This window comes from Talpa europaea, assembly GCF_964194135.1.
Source record: "Talpa europaea genome assembly, chromosome: 11".
NCBI lineage: Eukaryota > Metazoa > Chordata > Mammalia > Eulipotyphla > Talpidae > Talpa > Talpa europaea.
Window position 1 is genome coordinate 83,296,523 of NC_140078.1, and position 23,081 is coordinate 83,319,603.

Consider the following 23,081-nt stretch of genomic DNA (forward strand, 5'->3'; position numbering starts at 1 on the left):
AAATACTTTTTACTTGTTAGCTTAACTCATGTTTTTACTAATTTTAGAATTTAATTTGCAGGATTGACATTAGAATCTAAGTCACATAGAGAAGATTCCATTATCTTGATTATTCTTTCAGCAACAAACATACATTTAATCTCAACATTCATATTTGAGGTTGAAGAAGAATGATGATAAAAAGAACAATAATCTGCACTTAGGAAGGATCATGTGGGAATTCTTTATTCTCTAAGGCTTTGATTGTTGTATACAAAGTATGATACTTTGCATGATAAGTCAACTGCATATAGACTGCATTTTTTTTAATCCCTTAGGTTTCAATCAAGACCTTTCAAATTTTATTGTACATAGTTACACAACACAAAGCCTTTGGTTATAAGTGAGTCAAGGATTTTTAAGAGTAAATCTGACTCCCTGATTTTTGCTTTGCCATTTAATTTCTGAATAAGATTTTCTTCTTTGTTGTTCTAATATAATACCATTTTCCATGAACTATTTCATTGGGTGTTCAAAGCAACCTGGCAAGGGGAGATGCTGTGTTACTGTCTTCATCTAAGAAAGAGAATACTGAGACCAAAATATGGCTTATTAGCCAGTTTGAATGTGAATATTGGAATTTTCCCAAAAATATGTGTGGTAGATTTTTAAAATAAAAATGGCTGCCATGCCCCTCTATGTAACCATGCCTTTTGGCAGCTAACATTTACATAAATTCTGGGCTTGCTATGTGGCTTGACTTGGCTATATGGGGCAGTAGTTAATGAATCATGGACAAAATTGGAAAATCCTGGTCATTGGGCTTTTTTCCTTGCTGTTCTTCAAATTATGAGACTTTTGTGTGAATAAGCCTTCTGGAAGATCCAAAACACTTGGATCGATTGCTTCTATCAATCAGCAGCTATACAGCATCCAGAATCTGGGTGCAAACATGACCAGCAGCTGTCTTCAGTTGCTTGAACAAGTCCAGTCAAGACCAGAAGAACCATTCATCAAATGTCAGTTCTGATTACCAAGGTACATACTCATGAACTAAATAAATACACTAATTTTGAGATGGTCTGTATTGCAGCAAAAGCTAATAGATACAACATGAGGGGTTGATGCCCAGGCGGCTGTTCTTGAGGGAAAGAGCTTAGTATAGTCGAACTTACTTAGACTGTTGGTAAGAATATGCAGGTGCATGTTCATTGGATGTGTCCACTGTTATCTGTTGCTGCTGACCACTGGTGTCCTGGGATGAAGGTGCCACTGTCTGGGGAGAGGTATCAGCAACAACGCCCTAAGGAGGCAAATAAGAACACAAAGCCTTATTGGCTTCAGCGAAAGGTCCTCTTCCAGATGGACCGCAGAGAAAGCCCCTCTTGTATCTGGCTTGTGTAAACTTACTCTTGGCTACACAAAGCTTCAATAGAGGAAAATCTCAGAGCACATTTTGAATCGGGGCTGACAAATTCAACTTAATGTGCCAACAAGAACTAACTACATTATCATCAGATGTCCTTGGAGTAGTCAAATGATCAGAAAATTATTTTGCTCATACTTTGAACTTTTAAATTGTGGTTGTAACAGACAAATAATAGTAATAAAATAACAAAATTCATACAGGATTCCTACAGAAACTTGCACATTCAAACATTTTCCTGGAGTAGTAGAATCTATCTGTGGGTGATATGACAAAATAATGGGCTCTGACCTTAAAAAAAAAAAAAAAAACTAAGCAAATTTTGAGATTCCCATTAGAAATTTGATTTCTATTATTTTGTTTTGATTTCCACAACATGAATTGCAGTTTAATTCATTTGGAGGTTTCAGTGAAAGAAACTTGTGCTCCTTCCTCATCCTTTCACTCTCTTATGCTAACAGGAGACAAGAAGGTACATTTCGGGAGCTGGTTACTGTTAGGGACATTTGTGGGATTTTTAGAGCGGTATGTTTGACTTTACTTGGTAGTTAGTAGGTCTAAAGATGGCATCTGTCAGAAAACATTCTTTTGATTTTCTTTATAGCCTTGGGTACTTGCAACAATGTCTGCTGTCAGAAGCTCTTGGTGAGCTCTGTCTCAAAGTAAAGCTCCCTACCTAACATTTCCCCGGGAACCTCAAAATATTATAATTCAATTTTCTCCCTAAATTATTATTGACTATTATCCATTTTTCTGCACCCTTTACCAGCATTTATTTGTGTGGATACTGGTGAATTTTCAAAAATGTTTTTACATGGGAAATGAATCAGTGATTTTCCTTATAAGTACAAATTCAAGGCAATACATCAGAGTATAAATTTTTTTTAGTGAAAGACTTCTTTTGAAATTCCAGTTTTCACTGCAATTAGAACGTTTCCAATAAGAAAGACTGTGAAACATTTCTCATTATTTTATAGTCTTCAAAAAGCTCAGATTCCATAAGTCAGTCTGCCTGTTCTGTTCCCCACATGTATAAGCTTATACATTTGGCGTAGACATAAAGAACTGTAGCTGTATGACAGAGATGTAGGATTAAAGGACCAAGAATTACCATATTCATGATTTTCTTTTTGATAGCTAAATACAGCATAGAACATGTAATTTAAACACATATTCTTGAACTTCTGAAAAGTCAATTAAAATATGTTTAATATTGGGCCTCCCCTGGTGGCGCAGCAGTTGAGCGCTGGGCTGCGAAGCTGTGCAAAGCCTTAGCAGCGCCGGTTCGATCCCCGGCTGCTCCCCGGCCACTGGAGGAGGGTCACACATGGCGCGCAGACCTCTCCTGCCGCCCGCTGCTCCCCTCAGCAGTGTACTTCGCGGTCCCTCTGCCTGCTCTGCTCCCCGCTCTGGCTCTGGTGAATTCTCTCACCTTCCCGCGCTTCTGACTGTACCCAGTGCTTGTATGAATAAATAAATCTTAAAAAAAATGTTTAATATTGACATCTCCTTTGGGATCACTTGCCTGGAAAACATGAAGAGTTTAGAAATAGCACATTCCTGGTTTCCTAAACCAAATAATAGATAATAATAATTTCCTAAACCTAATAACAATAATAGGTTTCCTAAACCAAATTGTAAATTTCCGTGCTTCCCAAAACTTGGTACTAGCAAACATTTGTCATAAACCAAAACAAGATAAAAACAGGGCCTCCCTGGTGGCGCAAGGGGTTAAGACACAACCTATGAAGCTGTCTGCAGCCACTGTAGCACGAGTTCAACCCCCAACCAGGGAGGTGCCCACATGGCACAGCAGACCTCTCCTGCCTCTCCCGCAGCTCCCCTCAGCAGTGTATTTTCAGTCAGTCTGCCTGTTCTGTTCCCCACTCTGTCTCTGGTGAATCCTCTCAGCCCCCATGCCTCTGGCCTGTACCCCAGCTCTTGTATGCATAAATAAATAAATCTTAAAAAAAAAGATAAAAATAAGCAAACCGGTATCTAGAAGCAGACATGCCTAAGAGTTATATCACCAACCGCATAGCTCTATGCCCTTTGCTTTTCTATGTAGCTGGCTGATTTGGCCAGTAAAATCATGTGTAATGGGATAGACTGCACTCAATGGAAAGAGAGAAGAAAAGGGACAGAGTTTCCATTAACAACGAGTTGACTTCATCATTCCCAGTGTCCACTGTAATGTGTAGTATAACCTTTGTTCTTGTCTGCAGAATGCCACAAACCTGTTGAGGTTCATCCACTAGAGCAGTGGGTCTTAATCTTTGGTATATATTAGAATCACCTGTTATTTTTATAAAAACCCTGCTGTCCAGTCCATATCTCAGACTGAATCAGAATCTCTGGAGACAGGACACAGGCATCACTAATTGTTAAGCTTTTGAAATAAATTCAATGTTCAGAAAAGTTCTAGAGCCAATCCAACACCTCTTAAAATTTATTGTGCTCCTAGATTCCTAAGGGGTCTTGTGAAAATGCAAATGCGGATTCAGTCTGGGTGATGTCTGAGAGTTTCCATTTCAAGAATGGAAACACGGATGTGGATGATGCTGGCCCAGAACCACTCTTTGAGTACCAGGCACTAGAGAATGAGCTCATTCAAATGCTTGCAAAATACATCCCCCACTACTGCCATTCATGAGTATTTATGGTTAACATTTAATGGGGTAATAACTCAGTCTCTGATCATTTCTCTAAATGTGAAAATGACACTCCTCTCATGCCTTTATAGCAAATTAGTTCATTTCATGTCCAGAGCAAAAATAGGCTTGTTCATGTAAAGGTATATACTTTCATATAGTCTATATGAACTGCTAAGTTCAAATGTGAGAGCACACAAATCACATACAAACATCTCTTGGGTTATGGTGAGGGGGCACAGCATGTGACCAGGATTTATTTCCCCTCGCTTCTTTCTATAAGGCAGAGACAGACTTACTTCAATAGAAACAGCTGTCGGAGGCACAGGCGTGTACTGGGGAATGTAGGTCCCTTGCATAGGAGCGGCAGCAGTCATATACTAGAGGGAATCAAAGAAAAATGCAGGTGAACTTGGGATTGCAACCAGTGAGAAAGTAGCTAGCACATGACACTGCTGTGACCCATTCCAGCACACCATTAAAGTTAATTTCTATTTTCACCACAATCAGCATGGAATGACCTTTTCTTAACATGTCAATGCCAAGGGCAGTCCACCTCCACAGTATCAACGCAGCAGCTTCACTCCCACTTACTTTGCCTTTTCAAGCATTCTAGATCATATCGCAAACATTTTACTTTCATAACTAAAACACAAACTCCTATGTAAGGGCAATGATGATGTCTGCTTTTATTTTTTCCCTCCATTTTATCGCTAATACTGATCACATAGTAGGCTCTCAACAAATTGTTGAATGAATGAATCATCATTTTGTTAGGAATAATTTCTTTTCTAACTTAAAATCAGGAAAAGAATGCAAGATACACTTATATGGCAAAATGCAGGATTGGCAAATGTCATCTTTTATCACTTTCATATGTATTGCGGATTATGTTGAAGTCTGTTTTGATTCCCTCCCCCAATTCCATTCCCATGTCACTGTCAGCATTTCCATCAGCTCCTTCAATTCTCCAAATTTTCGTCATCTGGATGAACAATGAAATAGTCAACTCATTTTTCACTAAGTTGTAGTATTCGGTAAAATTTGTATTGGGGATAATAGGGTTTTTTGCACTGCAAGAAGAGTGCCTCCCTCCCCAAATTACTTGCTCATTTACATAAGCACATTTATGATTCATATTCTTATTTCTCGTATACACTGCCCTTGCAGATCCAAAGTTCTGCTCTTTGAGAATGGAATTTTCAAAGAAATCAACTACATGTCTGAATTTCTAAACTTGACCAACATCATAGAACTTCAGAATCAGCTAATGAAGAGGAAGTTTCTCAATTCATAATGGTTAAAGGAATGATTTCTGTAGAAAATCACAAGCCTCTGATTCTTAATTCTTCTAAATTTGTTGAGTTTAAGTATTAAGACCATGCATAAACATGTAAAACCCAAATTTTTATGTTTGCATATCTTGGTAAATTCATATCCAAGAGACATGGTGATTCAGAATCGAAAGAAATATCTGAATGGAGAGGAAAATATTTGAATGAAAGGAAAATATCTAAATGGAGATTATTTCATCATTTGTTCCATATTCATGGAGATTTATACTAAGGTAACTTTGAAAAAAATACATTTTAATCCTAATCTGAGCACTGTCCGACAATATCTATTTGCTAAAAATAGAGACAGACCTAATGTAACCACCCTAAATTAAACAGATCATATTGCTAGTTATATTCTATGTGTTATTACAAGTAACCACCAGGCACAATTCATATCCATATACATTAAAAACAACTCATAACTTGGACCAAGAGCAATTGTTTGAAAGTTCCTGTGATATTACTAATTTAGCTTTAAGTTAAAATTTAGGAGCAATTTCTATGCCCTGTCCTCTTTATGCTGGCAGCGTTCATCTCTCTTCTATTATATAGTATCATCCCAACTAGCTTCTCCCTAAAGGCATGGGCTAAGCTCAACTCATCTCTGTATCAACCATACAGAACACGATGCATAGTACTCAATAAATCATTGTTCAATGGCTGAATAAAAGTATACAGAAGTACACAAGGTGAAACCTTCTATTTCCAGTTACAAGTCCTACATGCCTTGTTGTCATCAATAATTCTGAACTCAATGTAGACATTAATTTTGTCATCCCCATAATGTGTTTGTATAACCTATAAACACATACTTTAGCAAACTCTACTCATTATTGCTGTGTCCTGAAGGGGACAATAAGTATTCAGGTATCTGCTTGCTAATGGTTTTTCAATAGAAATCTAGAGTCATATTTCAGTAATATTTTATTTCACATCTAGGAAACCTATTTCCCTACAATGGATGCCAGCTTAATTGAAAAAAAAAAAGTTTTCTGTGTTTCAATGCATTTGTGCAATGCTGCATGATATATCTTTTTTGATATTGGCATGTGATTAGAAACGCTGAGAAAACATATGTTGTGGAAGCCTATATAAAGGTAGCATTTCTAAATTTGTTTGTGGTGTGTGGGCGTTTGCGTATGTGCGAATGTGCATGGATGCTTGCATGCGTATACATTCTCAGAACTAGAACTCTGAGGAATGCATGCTGGGAAATGTTTCTTTAATTGAATCCCAAAGATAATAGACTTGTAGCAAGCGGGAATATATTTTCACTGACCTTGAATTTATCTAAGCACAGAGTTGAAACTGCTGCGACTCATGCTCTATCTTTTGGTCATGGTTTTCCAAAATTTAATCATAGACTATTAAAAGGATAATGTTTTAATAGTGATTCCAGGGTTAATGATTCCAAACTGTGCAAGTGGGCCTAAGTGGGTGTGTGTGTCCTTTGCATGAGAGAGAAAGTAACTGGCTCCCATCTGGACTTTGATCTCCGTCCTCCACTGTCTGCATCTCTAAGGACACTGGATGGTTTCTGGGATCTAGATTTAGGGACAAGGTGGGCCCATGCGGAGTGATAGTCCCTGTTTCCATGAGACTCTACCTCATTGTCAGACATCCCTTGCTGAATTAGACTTCATTATGTAATGTAGTTGGTGATCAAGAGTTTTTTTGTGGTTCATTCCTTAGCTAAGCTTCTTCAAATGTCTCCAAGTTATTCAAAACTTCGTCTGTGTTTTTGTTCAGTAAAACTGAATCAGTAAATCTTCACACCTCTCATGGCATTCAGGGGTGGTATGGATGTCGCCAAAAGTGGTACAGATTCATGGACTGATCTTCTCTTCCAACAAAACTGTGAGTTAGAGAGAGTAATTCTCCTATTTAGAAACTAATAATTGGAGTAAACTCCAGTTCTTCTGACCCTTGATTCAGCACACTTCTCATTCAACTTCATTATCTTTGAAATTAAATTAGGTCCTTAGAGCTTCCATTTTATCATCCTGATGTAATATAGAGATCAACTTGTTTTTTTTTTATTAAATGACTTTAATAATTGGAGTTTCAATTAAGGAATATAGAAATAATATATCTTTGATTAACATTTTCACTGCCATTTTATTTCCACTTTTTTTTTTTTTCAAATTTTCACTTTATACTCAGAAAACCTAATTTGCTTCTAAGTGGGCAACTCCCTATGCTAAACTTAATTGTAACTTAATTTTATATGTGGCTTGTCTAAACAGAACCAATAGAGATTTATAGTATACAAGAATAGAGGAGATTAACTCAATTAAAAACAACCCATAACTTGGACCAAGAGCAATTGTCAGTGTGTCTGTGTGTCTACTTTTAATGAAAAACAATTATTTTTGATCATCATAAACAAACATACTAGACAAACCTTGAGTTTGAATAGACAAAGTTTGAAAATTAGATACAGATTCATTTTATACGAGGCAATGCTATGGAGTTCTATGTCCGGTAAAACTATTATCTCTGGATAAAGTTTTGCAATAAAACTCCTCCACGGTAGACATAGATTTTCTAGAGTAAAGCATCAGTAAGTGACAATCTTGTAAAGTTAGGAGCAAGTACTTACAGGAAATGACTACAGCTATGTGTAAGATCAACTCTCAGCTTTTGGCAATTGGTGACAAATAACTCTGAACTTTCTCTGCAAGCACAGTTTGATTTCCTTAAGAGCACAGATAAACTCCAGTCAGACTTAATAATCCAGGCTGCACAAACTTTGTTTAGATCTTGGAGCCTCAGAGGCTGCTTTCGTTTTATCCAGCTAATAAATAACAAAGGAATAAGAAAATGACCTGTGATACAAAAATCCTGTCCTTTTGACTTGATAAATTTCCATGGGCTACTTTTTAAAGCCATAAGAATGGATGCATATCCTTTGGCTGGTTTTTTTTTGTTTGTTTGTTTACTGATGCTTCTCAAATGCTACAAAATATCTGCCATCATTCTTTATGAGTACACATTATTTTGGGAGGCTTTGATGAAACTGATGGAAATCACATCACAATGAGATGAAATAGATGAAGCAGGCATATCTAGGCAACACTTCCCTGTTGGTAGCAGTTCAAAGGGCTGACACTAGTGGGGAAATTTTAGCTTTTGGTAAATGAACAATTTGTTGATATTTATATATTCTAAAGTCACCAGATTTTCTCAAGTAAGTACGTAGAGCTGAGTATCCATTTTAAACCCGCAGAATACATTCCAGACTCTATCACTTGTTCCAAGAAGTCTAGACACTGCATCACCAAGATAGTTACCAAAAGACAGGGAAAAAAAAAAAAAAGACACATGAAATTGGAGAGGAATTGTGTTTTTGCCTTGTGTTTAAGTTAGGACAAACTGTCTGTTGCTGTGGAATCATTGATTATTTTCAGAGAAACAAAGAAAGAAAACGGTTCGTTTTTACTTCTGGGTTTCCTTTCCTTCCCCCACCTAAGAAAAACAACGGTGCTTTATATATTTCCTGGGAAGAAACTTTTCATTTTAATTATTTATAGAGTAAAACAGAAGCAAGGAAATATGCACAGATCAGTTTTTAGAATTTTAATTTATGGAATTTTCTAAAATGACGTATCATTTGAAATTATGCTGTTTGTGGGGCAGGTCCATGTAACAAAACTCTTAAAGCTGCTTGACTAACTTCAGCAAGGGTTGTTGTTTCTATAGAGGTCTTCTGAAACCAGGAAAGTCAATGAAAGTTGTAAAAATGCACCTCACAAAGGAAGTTGAGCAGAGAATGCAGCAATTAAGAGAGATGATGCTAACAGCTTGCAGTGTGAATTACTTTCAAGATCACTGAGTACAAATTTTCTTTTAAGAAAAGGAGCTTAAGGATACAGGGAACAGCCTGAGTTATGACGTGTCAGGGTTGGGTGAGTTTGCCTGGGGAAAGGCACAGTGTTACTTGAGGCAGAGACATTCTGGAATTTTGAGGGTCATGTTTCTTGGATTTGTAGAATTCTTTTATTTCAGATTTGGTGAGCAATGCCTGCACCTGGGATGGTAAATGATCATTTCACATGTTTGCTTTGGGTAGTTTTATGCTCCAACCTAGAGAGTCATTGTAAGAATTATTTCTAAGTCTCCATATTACTCCATGGGCGAAAGGTCATCCATAGATATAAAGAGAGCTGGAGAAGTTATTCTTGAGAGAAAAAGATTGAGCCCATCAGGACATAGCAATTCTGGACTCCTGCATATGCACTAACCACCCAGCTTTTCCACTTCTACCAATAAAATGCTGGAGAACTGGATTCCTATTCAGAAAGGGAAATGTGTATGTTTTCATGATGTCTTATGCTAGTATTAATTTATAAAGTAGATTGTTTATATTTTAAAGAATTAATAGATAAATAACACAGCAGGAAATTGCGGGTAATGAAACAATTACCCCTGCAGAGTGGATTAACGCCTGCTAGGAGGAAAAGCACTTAAAGGGTAAGAAGGTAAATCAGTGGACTTGACAGAAACGGGAGCCCACAGATCTTGGGGGGCATGTTCTCTGTATTATTCCATCTAGATTTCTGAGGGTCATGCTTCACCTACTGAGAGGTATGTGTTAAACTATTAAAGAAATCAATCCACATGATCATTATTGTATTCTGGGGTGGGGTCTTTGCTGCTGGCAACAGCAAAGAGAGAATAAGCAGGGATCATGGAGGTTATTTTCATCTTCGAAATTTATAAAGCTTCCCTTCTACACAGGAAGACACAGACATCCCCATGTGATTACAGGCTGTAAGGGCCTTCAGTTTTACAGAGAAAGTGATTTTCTTGAATGTGCTGAAAAAATTCTACAAAGTTTATTAGGCTCATGAATGTGCTTAGATCTTTGTGGTAGCAAGAAAAACGATGTTATATGGATACTATGAATTCTCTTCTCTCCCTCAAATATTTTGTGACAGGTAGCATAAAATCTAAAGAAAGATGGAACAGAAGGGTGATTCAGTGGGCCACAAAGACCACTCAGCTGATAAAAATAAGCAAATCAAATAAAAACTGAGAACAAATAATACATCAGATCGAAGGATGAAGATAATTATGAAAACATACTTAGAGCAGTAGGGATGAAATATTCATTGGATTGGATTGAGATTGGGAGGTGAATAAGTAGAAAAAATAACAAGATATCAGGAACTATCTTAGGGCAATAAATCTGACAATTTAAAACTTTGTTGGGCAGCTTAATTTAGCAAAATTGACATACATACAAAAATAGAAAATCTGAATAATTTGGTATCTACTAAAGAAATTGAATTTACAATAAAAAACCTTTCTAAAATAAAACCTTCAGCCTCAATTAGTTTCCACTGTTGAATTTCCCAAACATTTAAGGAATAAATAAGACCAATTTGCATAAGTTCCTTCAGAGAATAGTAAAGAAGAAATACATCCCAACACAATTTTTCAAGCTAGCATATCACATTTTCATACAAAATTTGACAGGGTCATAATAAGAAGGGGCAGCTAAAACCCAGTATGTCTTAATAACATGTATATAACCTTCCTAAATAAAAATTAGCCAAGCAACCCATTGATATACATGTATGAATTCTCTTCTCATACATGTATATATTCTTCATATATGTGTGTGCATGTATATATATTTTTTCTTTTATTATATATGTCATATATATCATGTTCAAGTGGGATTTATTTCAGGATTGCTTGATAGTTTTAAAATTTGAAAGATGATCAGTATAATTCACCATATTAGTAACATAAAGAAGAAAATTATATGAGTATTTCAAAAGATTCAGAAATAGTTTTGATAAAGTCTAGAACCTGTATGTGGTAAATGTCTTGGCAAACTAGGGCTGCATGGGAATTAGGGTTATAAGTCTATACACACATGACGTATAGCTATCATCAAAGTTACTAGTTACATACTGAACATTTCTTTTTAAATTTTGGGATAAGATAAAAATGTTTAGTATCATCTCTTCAAATATTGTTTTGGAGGTTCAAGATAGTGCAGATGGGCAAGAAAAATAAACATAAAGATAGAAGAAATGAAAGTATTGCTATTAATAGAAAACACAATTGATATATTAAAACCTCAACAAATATCTTCAAAGAGGGAAAACAATTATAAGAATTAGTAAGAATTGGGAGCCACCCTGGTGGCACAGGAGTTTAGGACAGGGCTGTCAAGAAGTTGTCAGCCACTGCAGTGCGAGTTCGATCCCCGGCCAAGGAAAAATCCACATGGTGAAGCAGACCTCTGCTGCCTCGCCCGCTGCTCCCCTCAGTAATGTGTTTCAGTGGATCTGCCTGTTCTGCTCCCCACTCTGTCTCCAGTGAGTCCTCTCACCCCCTGCACCTCTGGCCTACACCCTAGTACTTGTATGCATAAATAAATTAAAAAAAAAGAATTAGTAAGAATTCCCTGCATGTGAATCTATAATTATCTTAATAAAAGTTTCAATAAAATAACAAAAATCTCATATGTACCTGGTAAATTTCCACATATTCATGCATGTGTATTAAGTATATGTGTGTGCATATACATGCATATATGTGTGTATAGTGTCAGACAGATTTATGGGAAGAAAGTATCTAAATTCCAATGGTCAATATGCACATGAATACCTGATTAACCTCACTTGCTGATTATCAGGTAAATACAAGTTAACAATATTATGATATACTAATATACTTCTATCAGGATGGTTAAAATGAAAAAGACTAACAATACCAAGTATTGATGAGGATGTAGAAAGCAGGAACTCTCAGACACTGCTAGTAGGAATTTGAATTGATACAATGTAAAACTGTTTGGTGATCCCTCAGAAGCAGAATATTTGCAGAACCCATGAGCACATGACACCCCTCCTAAATATGTATGTAATAGAATTTCCATTAACTAACCACCACATGCACACCTGCAAAATATATAAAGTGACATTATTCATCATGGTTCCAAGCAAAAAATAATATAAATGCCTATCAACAGAAATAATAAATTATAACATATTCATATTATATATAAATATACAATTATAGGATGATATAAAACAATAAGACAAACTGCTCTACAAATATGGGTGAATTGCACAGAAATAATATTGAATTTTAAAAATAGTCATAAAAAGCTTCCTTTTGTATGATTACATTTACTTTAAGTTCAAAAAACCACTGAAACAAATTTACGATCTAGAAATTTGGGTTGTGGGTACTTTCATGGGGCTAAAAAAACCAGGGATACCAGAGAGGTTTTTATAGTTTTAGGTCTCTTTTATATCTTGGTATAGATGGTGGATATATGAGTCTTTACACCTTATAAAATTCATCGAGCTGTAAACTTCTGAATTGTGCTCCCTTCTATGCCCCCATTATGCTTCAAAAGACAAGTTCACACAAAAGAAAAAGATCAACAGAGAAAAAGAAAGGTCGACCTTAAATGAGATCAGTGACAATTATTCACTGCAACAGGATGGACTGAATGGATTTGGATGTAAGAAAGGTGGGGATATTTGTAAGCTACCTACTTCTCTTTTCTTTGTTCATATTTTTGAGATAAGTTGTGAGGTGCAAGTGTGGAAGTCTGAGAAAAGATATGAAGGGGTTGTCTTGAGAGTGGGAGAGTGAGTGGATCAGGGTTTTGTTATATGAGTTTTGGGTAGGTCTAAGGACCTGTGCAAGTTGTGTGGTCACAACATTTATGTGAACCTTGTCAGTACTGTGGTGTTTCACTTTAGGCACACTCAGCAGTTAAAGAAAAATGGAGGAGACTGAGACCCAGATGCAAGCAGGATGGAAGCTATGCCAGGAGAGCAAGAGGGAGGAAGAGGGCTCCAAGCAAGGTGAAGGGCGCATGAAAGACTGTGATTACACTGTCCTACCACGGCGTCTAAGCTACACTTGGATATGAGCAAATGAAGGGGAAACTGATACTGACTGACAAAGTGATAGGTAAGAGATGGGCAGGCTTAATGGTGTCAAAGAATCGTTAGAATAACTGTGTAGAAGAGAGTGTCATGTTTGAACCCGAGCTACTGTTTGAAATTGAAATTTTGAGTTGATTCAGTGGTTCCAAATGGCAAATTCTAGGCTCAGGTTGAGAAAATAGCAGCAGAAGTGAGGAACTCAGGAACTGGAGCGGTCAAGGTATGTTCTTATTAAATTCTAATATTGCAAACACATCCTTAATTTACTTACCAGTAAAATTCAATAAAATTGAATTGGTTCCCTATTGTGTGCCATACTATAGCACTACAGCTAAAATGTGAACTGGGCAACAGGACCTGATAAGAAACAAATTTTGTTTCTAGTTTATCAGATGTCCTGAATATACTAATTCTCTCTCTCTTTACACACACGCACACACACACACATACACACAATTTTATGTGTTATTAATTTTTGTCAATCTTACGTTGATTACATTATCTAAGAACAGAGTAGCTAATTAAATCCTTAGAGGTTGATCTTCTGTATTATTACTACTTTCTTCTGCTAGTTTACATAATCTGAGTTTGAATATCCAGTCAGTTTATACTTTCCTTGTTGTCTCTTAACATTATCATTTCTTCATATTTATCAATGGTAAGGAATTAAATTATTTTGGAAGTTCCTGAAAAGTGGTGACCTCTTCCAATAAGAAAAGTTGTCTAAATCAGCCTCTCAATTTGAAAACATCAAGATAAAATCATTTTAATGAAATAACCTGATTAACCTCATCTAGATAACTCTCAGAAATTTAGAGGACCATATAGCCCAGGAACTAGTGTCCTCAGCCTCATCAGGCTGATTTAATCTTTTCTCTCAGAGACCAGGTTTGCTCCTTTGTTTTGTTTTTTTTTTTTTTTTTTATAGAGGCATGTTTTATTTATTTGTTTGTTTGTTTGTTTGTTTTGTTGTTTATACATGCACTGGGCACAGTCAGAAGCGTGGGAGGGTGAGAGAATTCACCAGAGCCAGAGCGGGGAGCAGAGCAGGCAGAAGGACCGAAGTACACTGCTGAGGGGAGCAGCGGGCGGCAGGAGAGGTCTGCGCGCCATGTGGGACCCTCCTCCGGTGGCCGGGGAGCAGCCGGGGATCGAACCGGCGCCACAGAGGCCGCGGGCAGCTTCGCAACCCAGCGCTCAATCGCTGCGCCACCGGGGAGGCCCTGCTCCTTTGTTTTGAAAATGAAAGTGTGAGCAACTTTGTCATGAAGTTGAATAAGCAGAATCAGGAGTACTCAATGGGCCCAAAAGTTTTGTTGTTTTCTACTTAAGTCTGTGAGTAAGGCATTAGATTGGGCTAGGTAAAGATGCTTCAGCCAGAGGAAAAGGGAACTTGTCCAGATTGCCACACACAGAGCAAATTCCATCTCCACACAGAACATTTCCTCTCAATCATCTCTGGCCCACACATTGTGAGAGCTAGTCCCAGTGGACTAGACAATTTGAATTCAACAAGAGGAAATGTAATGGGTGCCCCTAAACAGTCCTTTGAAGCATAATTTATTCTCCATGAGTCAACAAACATACTAATTTTTAAAGTGCTTAGTTTCCAGCAAGGAACTTTCAGAGATGAAATTCAACCTATGCAACTCGCTAAAATATTCATACTGGAGTTTAACCCAAGATGCGTGGGGAGTAAATGAAGGCAAGTAGGGAGGCAAGACAAAGAGAAGGAAGAAAGGTGGAGCAACAGTTTAAATAAGGAGGGAAGATGGAAAGCAGGAACAAATAAAAATTGCAAAAAGCAGGGTATACGACTATCTGAGAAAAATACTTTCAGGAACTGTACATATTTAGGAAAAAAGACAGATTTAAACAGTATTACTTGGCAATCTAAAAACATAATGAAGGATTTGCCAGGTTCTGGATAATATCGTTTTGATCTCCAAGTACACAGAGAATCAAAGTAAACAGCCAAGGGCAAAAAGGTAGAAAGGAATACTAAAAGGAAATAAACCTTTTAGAACAGAAACCTTCCAGGGTCCAGAATCTATTCCTTGCAACAAGAATTAAAAAAACTGTTTGATGACACCTGTTAAATGATGGAGAAATGGAAGATGTTATCTTGGAGTGAATTTCAATTCACTCCCACTGAATTTTTGAAATCATTATGACATATCATTTCACTTATGTCCAGCTTCCCCGTCTGATCACAGTGAAGAGTACTACCCTAACAACGTACGTACTCTGTGCCTTTTTGTTTTCAGTGTGTTTTAACTTCTCTCTCTACATATAACATGTATAATACACATTCAAAACCCATCTCTCCGACTGAGTTTAAATGCCAAAGTCCTTGCCTTGCTTTGGTCCCCACTGTGGAAATGATAATTCCTCTGGGATGCATCACCTCTTTATCTGTATCTCTGCTACAATTCTTGGCAATCAAACACAGTAGTTTCTAAAATAACATGTCTGATTCATCATGGTTAGAACTTGATATGCATTTGTTGAATGAATTAACGAAAACATGAAGGAGTAATTTAGTACCATGCATGAAAAACTCAAACTGTAGCTCACAGGAGCTATGTATTGTTTAGGAAAGACTGCAGTAATTTAAATCCTTTGTTTTCATCTTGATGCCCATCCCATGATGGTTCATTTCATCCTTTTGACTGGGCTAAGGGATACCCACATAACTAGTGAAACATTATTTGTGAGTATGTCTGTGGGAGTTTCTCCAGTAGAGATTAGCATTTAAATTAGTAGACTGAGCAAAAAATATTGCCTTCACCAGTGCTGGTGGGAATCATCCAATCCACTGAGGGTTTGCAAAGTACAAAAAGCTCTCCATTCTTCAGCTGAGATGAGATGTCTATCTTTTGCCTTTGGGGCCTGAGCTCCTGATTCTCAGGCCTTCAGACACTGGAACTTAATCCAACAGCCCCTGGTTCTCAGGCCTCAGAGTGCAGGAGTTAAATCGTTGTTTTCCATTATAATCAGGCCTTTTTATTTAGACTGAAGTATTGTCTGCATGCTAAAGTACCCAGCTCTCCTGGTTCTTTAGAGACAACAGATATTGGCATTTTTTAGCTTCCATAAATGAGTCAATGTCTATAATGAATCCCCTTATATTTAGCTCTATATAGCCAACTGATTCTATTTCTCCAGAGAATCCTAACAAAAATAATGACCATGTCATAAATTAGTTAGTGGACAAAATGTGATGACAGTATGTCTTTAGTGGTTTGGCATTTCTTTGGAAACACCTTAAGGCATAAAAGGAAGCTAATGAAAGTCATTATAGAGAAAAGAGATTTTTCATAACCGTCACCAAAATTCTTTGATAGAAAATGTTCAACATTTGTGAAGATCCTTGATTAGGGCATTCAAATATTGGGAATCCGCAGTCAGTGAGAAAAGGTCATAGGCAGATTAATTTGGGAATTCAACTGCAGAGACCTCTTCAGGCCTGGATGACGTTTCACCTGCATGAAGCAGGATTTTGGTGTATGAATGGAAAATCACTAGATTTTGCAAGAACACCAAAAGCCAGAAGAACAAGGTCAGATACGAAAATAGGGTTTTTACAAATGCTTAAATATGGATGGAAATAAGGAAACAAAATTAAAATTAAGAAAATAGGAACTCAGAACCAACAAAAAATATTGTCCATTCTGAAAATGGATCTAATTATAAAATAAAGTAAAATTAATCTAATTGTATCAGGAAGCAGGCACCAAGTACAGAAAGTCTCCCAACACAGGAAAGGAATATTGTCTGCACAGAGACAACAAACTCATTGGAAGAGGCTGTGGAATGGTCTGTTGAGAAGTACACTGAAGGAGGGACTGAGGCTGGGATTAATGGCAGGGAGGTAATATAATTTTGAGGAGGTGGGAGAGATGAGTATTGAATCAGCGTGGAGAAGTGAGTCTAATATAGGAAGCTTACTTTTTCCTTTTCCTTTTTGAAAAGAAGATAAGGCTGATTGCTCAATCGATTAATTTGTAGCTGAGGATCAGGATATGGAAGGAATTCATCTCTGAGAAAATTCTGGCAAGTTCACTGTCCATCAGTCTGGTACAGTTTCGTAACCAGAAGGGGGAATATTGAAAATGTTTTTATAGGGATAGGATAAAAGATGAATAGATGGAATTATTCCATGGACATTTAGAGATATGACCTAGGAAAAATAAAGAATCTCAAGTCCCTTCATTATTATCAACAGTGGGAATAAGGGTGCTGGGAAGTGCACATCTGAAGGGATATAACGGTGCTTTCAAGGCTGGAGAGGGAGAAAAATGAAATAGGTAGAGTGATGGGTGTGGTGGAATAGGAGAGTGCAGGATGAAATGCTGACATAGCAAGTGTGGGGATTTTAGAGTTTCAAAAGGGGGAAGTATTGCGCTTAGGTCCCATACGTGGTGTTTGAGGTGGGTGGCAGGAGTGCAAAGGGTGCAGGCCATTGGCATAAAGGAGGTTGAGGAATGTCCTAATCTCTTAAGAAGGCAAGAGTTGGGGGCAAGAGAAGACTAGTAGCAGAGCCTCCCTGGTGTCCTAGGGGTTAAGTCTCAGCACTATCACTGCTTTAGCCTGAGTTCCAACCTGGCCAAAGAGCTGACACACATGGTGCAGCAGACCTCTCTCCTGTCTAGTCTGCTGCTCCCCTCAGCAGTGTATTTCAGTAAACTCGCCTGTTCTGCTCCCCACTCTGTGTCTGGTGAATCCTCTCACCCCCAACCCCATGTCTGGCCTACACCTCAGTTCTTCTAAGCAAAAAATAACCAAAAAAAAAAAAAGAAGACTAATAACTAAAGTCCATACTGAAAGTGGAGTTTGGCAAGAAGATCAATATATGAAGGCAAAAAGGAAGGGTGGAAGATAGCATTTGGGGCAGTGTTACTAAAGGGGGAAGGGATTTTTCCAAGGACTAGAAGACCACCTTGAGAGTTGAAAGAAAGCCTGTATTTTGGAATTCAATTTCAATCTAAACCTAAACAGATGTTCCTTTTATGGAACTTTGCTAAATGGATAAATGTTGAAAAAAGTTTGTTAAAAACCACCTGTGGCATTACTATTCTAGACTCATTAGCACTTTTACTATTTTTTAATGGACAGGGAGAAGGGGCATTTAGCAATAATTTTCCTTATTTGTTGGTCTTGATCAGAAAAGTTTCATTGAAAGCTACCTAAACCTGTCATTCATAAAGTAATCTAGCAGCATAACTGAACACATTTTCTTGTGGTTCATTTCTTCTTCTTTATTTTTATTGTTATTATTGTGTTCAAGTATATTAATCATTACGCTCTGGGACCCTTCAGCATGTTAGCATGGTAATTTTGGATTCTCTCTAACTTATACTTATTTTATGAATATATTTTCTTTGCTTAATTATCTGGCACGTAGATATTTGACAATAAACTTATACAGGCTTGACTCAAAGTTGGCGACATTAGTTTGAACACATAAAATAAATTAGTCTATGCTTCAAAATTAGCAGATTAATGATAAAGATAATGATAATTGGGTAAAGTTCATGTATAATGGGAGGGAAAATGAGACCAAAAATAGAAGTCTTAATTTGAAGGAGGGTTTTGATACACATTGTGAAAGAATTTCTCAGTTTGAGCACTTGTATATATGAGTGCAAATGTATCAATATATTTTATCCGCTAAAACAACCATTGCTTATTTAACAATAGAAGTTTTGATTTAATTTCTTTTTTAGAATTTTCAAGCTAAGATGAAATCAAGTTAAAGTCTCTGTAGAATAATGACATCAGTCAGTAAAACTATTAATAGGAAAGTAGTCCACTTTGAGTTAGTGAGCATGATGGTTAAGAATGATTTCAGTTGGTATCTATAACTTTCAATTTCCGGTTGTTAAATGGTATCAAACATTCATATTTTACAGGTTTTTATAGAAATATCAGTGAAAAAATACAAAGTTCTTGGCATGGATATAGATAAATACCGAGAACTTTATAGATGAGAAATATTACTGGCTTTATTTTTATTGATGTTATGATCAGATGAAAATTTGAGTATTTTAATAATTAGGAAGGATCAGACATTAGCTTAGACTATTTGCTTTTGGAAGTTTCATTAATAAAACAGTTGGAGACACTTGAACAGTAGGATCTTAAAATCATGGGTGACAGACACTTAACCTACATGAAGAGACAATTATAAAAGGGGAAAATGGGAGGAACTTCTGTTTTTTGAAAAAGAAGGAGACAGAGGAAACCTAAGGGAGCTAGAAGGAAAGGGGGAGAAGTCTCCACAAGCCTGAGCATCTGGAGGGGAAGGACTTGTGAAATCCCATTGTGAGGAGGTTGCCAAGGAACACTGGAAGCAGAGGATGCTTCTATACAGTCAATTGAAATTGTGTAAACAACCATTACGTGTCCATTACTGAACATGACCCAAGTCTTTACTAATGGTTCTCTGAGTTAGATTTTTGTGGGAAAACTGGAAATAGGGTGAATATCTTATCTGAATTAAGACAATGAGGAATAGAGAGAACAGACAGTGGTGACTATAATACCCTATAAAACTAAAATTCCTATTGCAGAAGGCTTTGGACTTCTAAATGGTAAGGAATAACAAATTTCAACCAATCATATCTGGTTTCAAAATATCCAGGTACCCAGTGATAGCAAATTTACATTCTCTCTCTCTCTCTCTCTCTCTCTCTCTCTCTCTTTTTTTTTTTTTTTTTGCATGCCTGGTGAGCACAAACCCAAATTTACATCCTTAAGTAACATTGATATAATTGACTAAATTAAAAAAAAATACATGAAAAATGAAAGCAAATCTTAATATTTTCCAGCCTACTGGAAAAATAAAGGGTTTGAACATAAGATAAGCATGTAAGAAACAGCTGCAAAAAATATTAAAACAAATGGATATAAAAAGAGAAAAGGACTTTTTGGGTGGTGGTATAGAGGGAATAAAGTAAACAAAGTCAAAAATGAAAAATTAAGAGAGAATTATTTTTAATTTTTGTCTCCTGATTTTCCTGAGCCTGGATCATCATCTCTTTGACTTGTACAACCTAAAAGACATTAGTTTCAGTTTAGGGTCTGGATACATTCCTTTCCTAACTCACAGGCTGCTAGAAACAGTTCTCCTAGAACTTTAATTACAGATTTCTCTTGAGTTTTGGTTCTATTTTTCTCTTTCTGTTGACCCAGAAGAATTGCATTTTCCACATCGCATTCAAAAATATTTATGAGAACCAACCATGAAATCCTGTGACTCTTAGGTGGCAATCTCCTCTTCAATGAATTTCATGCACACTTTTACAGTTAAAATACATGGGTTCAAATTTATTCTAATGCTCTTAATTTTTATTTAAAACATATTTCTAAGTAAGAAAAGAAATTTAAAAAGATGGATCAATGATTAAACAGTGACTCAAGATCAAACATGAAATTTGTAAGTATAGATTCTGAGGAAAATTTATGAAGAATGATGACAAAAGGGCCAGGAGAGAGAACAATTTGTTTTCTCCTTACACACTCAGCATCCACTTCCTCTTCTAAACGGTGACCCATACTTCCTTTGGGAATCCATATGGCCCCTCTTCCCAGCCATGGCATTAGAATGTGATTCATGCTCAGTTAGGGTATGCTGATGCCTTATCTAGAGATGGATGAATACACCCACAGTAGGGTCATAGGGTCTAGAGAAGATGTTGACCATAACACCTGGAATAGGAAAGCATTCTCTTTTTTTATGTGTGGAAATTTCTAGAAATGACCTTTTTTCTTTCCTTGCATGTGAGGTTACCACTGGGATAGTCACTCTACTGTGACATGATGGGGGAGGGGGTTTGGGTTTGTCAGATGTGAGGCTGTGAGATATGAAGACATGTAGCTCTGTGAAGGAAAACCAGTCTTTAGCGATGTCACTTGAATCAGGTCTTTTTATGGCTTCTCAGGTACAGGAATCAAAAATTTATATTTTTCAATTAAACCATCTGAACTGTTTATTCCTTGCAGTGGAGAGAACATATGAATTTGAAAGGAGAGATTAGTCAAAAGAGAAATGAATTTAAAAAAATATACAACACTGCTCTCTGATAGAACTGGCCAAAATATAGCAGGTTTTACCTGTGTTATCTTGCTTATTAGGCATTTGACCTTCTCTTATCTTGTCAATAATAGAATTGCTGATGGAACTTCTCTTGACATTGATAGCTGACTGTCTCTTTTAAAAATTTATCCAAACCCAATTTGCCTAATTGCTTTAAATATTTTTCATTACTATTTACAGTATCTCAGGAACTTTTCCTAATTAGAAGAGTCTAATTAGCAGAATTTTTTGTAATCTCTTAGGAAACTCATATAAGAATGATTGCCATCATTTTGCATCTGCTTGCAATTAATATGAAAACAATCTGCCATAAAGCCTGAAATTCCATCACCAGGGTTAAATGTTAATATATTCAGAAATTTTATATGTACATATATAGTTTTATAATTGATCCTTAAGAAGGAGTTGGGAGAATCCTGAGAAGGTGCAGATTAGTTTTCATGAAGGGAAAAAGTAAAAGATTAGAGTTGATTGGCTAGGCCCCAAAGATACAAAGTTCTAAGACAGTTTTTAGAAAAGCCTAGGAGAATTAAGTATAAAATGGAGTATGTGTGTAATAGAAAGAAGATATGGACTAGTCCTAAACTCTAACTTTATTTGGACTGACCCTGCACAAACTACTGAATCCTAGAACTATTGTGTCCTGGCCCGACTTCTGCTATCCTACCCTCCCACTTTCTTGCCTGATTGGATTTCTCATACCTTTCAAGTGTTACTGAACATTGGATGTCTCCAGATGTCATTCATCTCTTTTGCTAGTTTTGGGAGACTTATTTTCCTAAACTAAATTTCATATAGTATTTGTGACCCAAAGACCCTATTTCCTTTTTTTTTTAAAAGATTGATTTATTTATATAAGAACCGGGGTACAGGCCATATGTGTGAGAGGGTGAGAGGATTCACCGGGGACAGAGTGGGGAACAGAACAGGCAGACTGATGAACTACACTGCTGAGGGGAGCAGCAGGTGAGACAGGAGAGGTCTGCGGTGCCATGTGGGACGCTCACCGGCTGGCTGGGATAGAACCTGCACTGCGGAGGCTGCAGACAGTGCGGTGCTCAACTGCCTGCACCACCAGGGGAGGCACCCAAAGACCCTACTTCTATCAGACACCTTGTATAATCTCTGAGCTCATATGCCAAACTCAACAAGCTATTTCAAACATTAAATGTTACATGAGGGGCAAATATGGGTATAACCAGCTCTTTAATAAGCATTGTAAGAGAAGATTGCTGTGGATTCCTTCTTATCAGTGTCTTCTAATAAATTTATTACAGGTGTTCCACAAAGTCACCTCTGAATAAACAAATATAAAGTTATAGTGACTTAAGCTAAGTTAAACAGATACTTTTGTGGGTTTTTGGGAGAGGTAGAGGTAAAGCATCATTTCTTTCCTTTTCCTCTTTCCTTCTTTACATTATTGAATTTTATTCCCTGAAGATTTTCTCAGTTTTTAATGTGTGAATCTGTAAATGTCTCTAAGAAGACAAATATAGTTTGCTACATTTCCCAAATGTTCTGGACTTTTTTTTTTTTACATAACATTAACATCTCCTAAAATTGGGAAGCATCCTCTATTACCTGCTTTTCACACTTGGCTTTCCATTGGAATTACCTGGGAAGTTTAAACAATACTCTGATGCCTGGACCCCACCTATGTGT

At 36.8% G+C, this 23,081-nt stretch overlaps 1 protein-coding gene across 6 annotated transcripts in view; it reads right to left on the minus strand.

Moving 5' to 3' along the window:
• Positions 1 to 1,150: 1,150 nt before the first annotated feature.
• Positions 1,151 to 23,081, minus strand: part of RBMS3 (RNA binding motif single stranded interacting protein 3) — a gene marked incomplete at both ends in the record, with an annotated part of 625,037 nt that continues 603,106 nt past the window's right edge. For all 6 annotated transcript variants that reach the window (XM_084247514.1, XM_084247510.1, XM_084247513.1 and 3 more), the window contains 2 exons: positions 1,151 to 1,282; positions 4,356 to 4,436. In XM_084247514.1, the coding sequence (XP_084103640.1) occupies positions 1,151 to 1,282; positions 4,356 to 4,436 (213 nt within the window). The remainder of the gene's footprint in view (positions 1,283 to 4,355; positions 4,437 to 23,081) is intronic.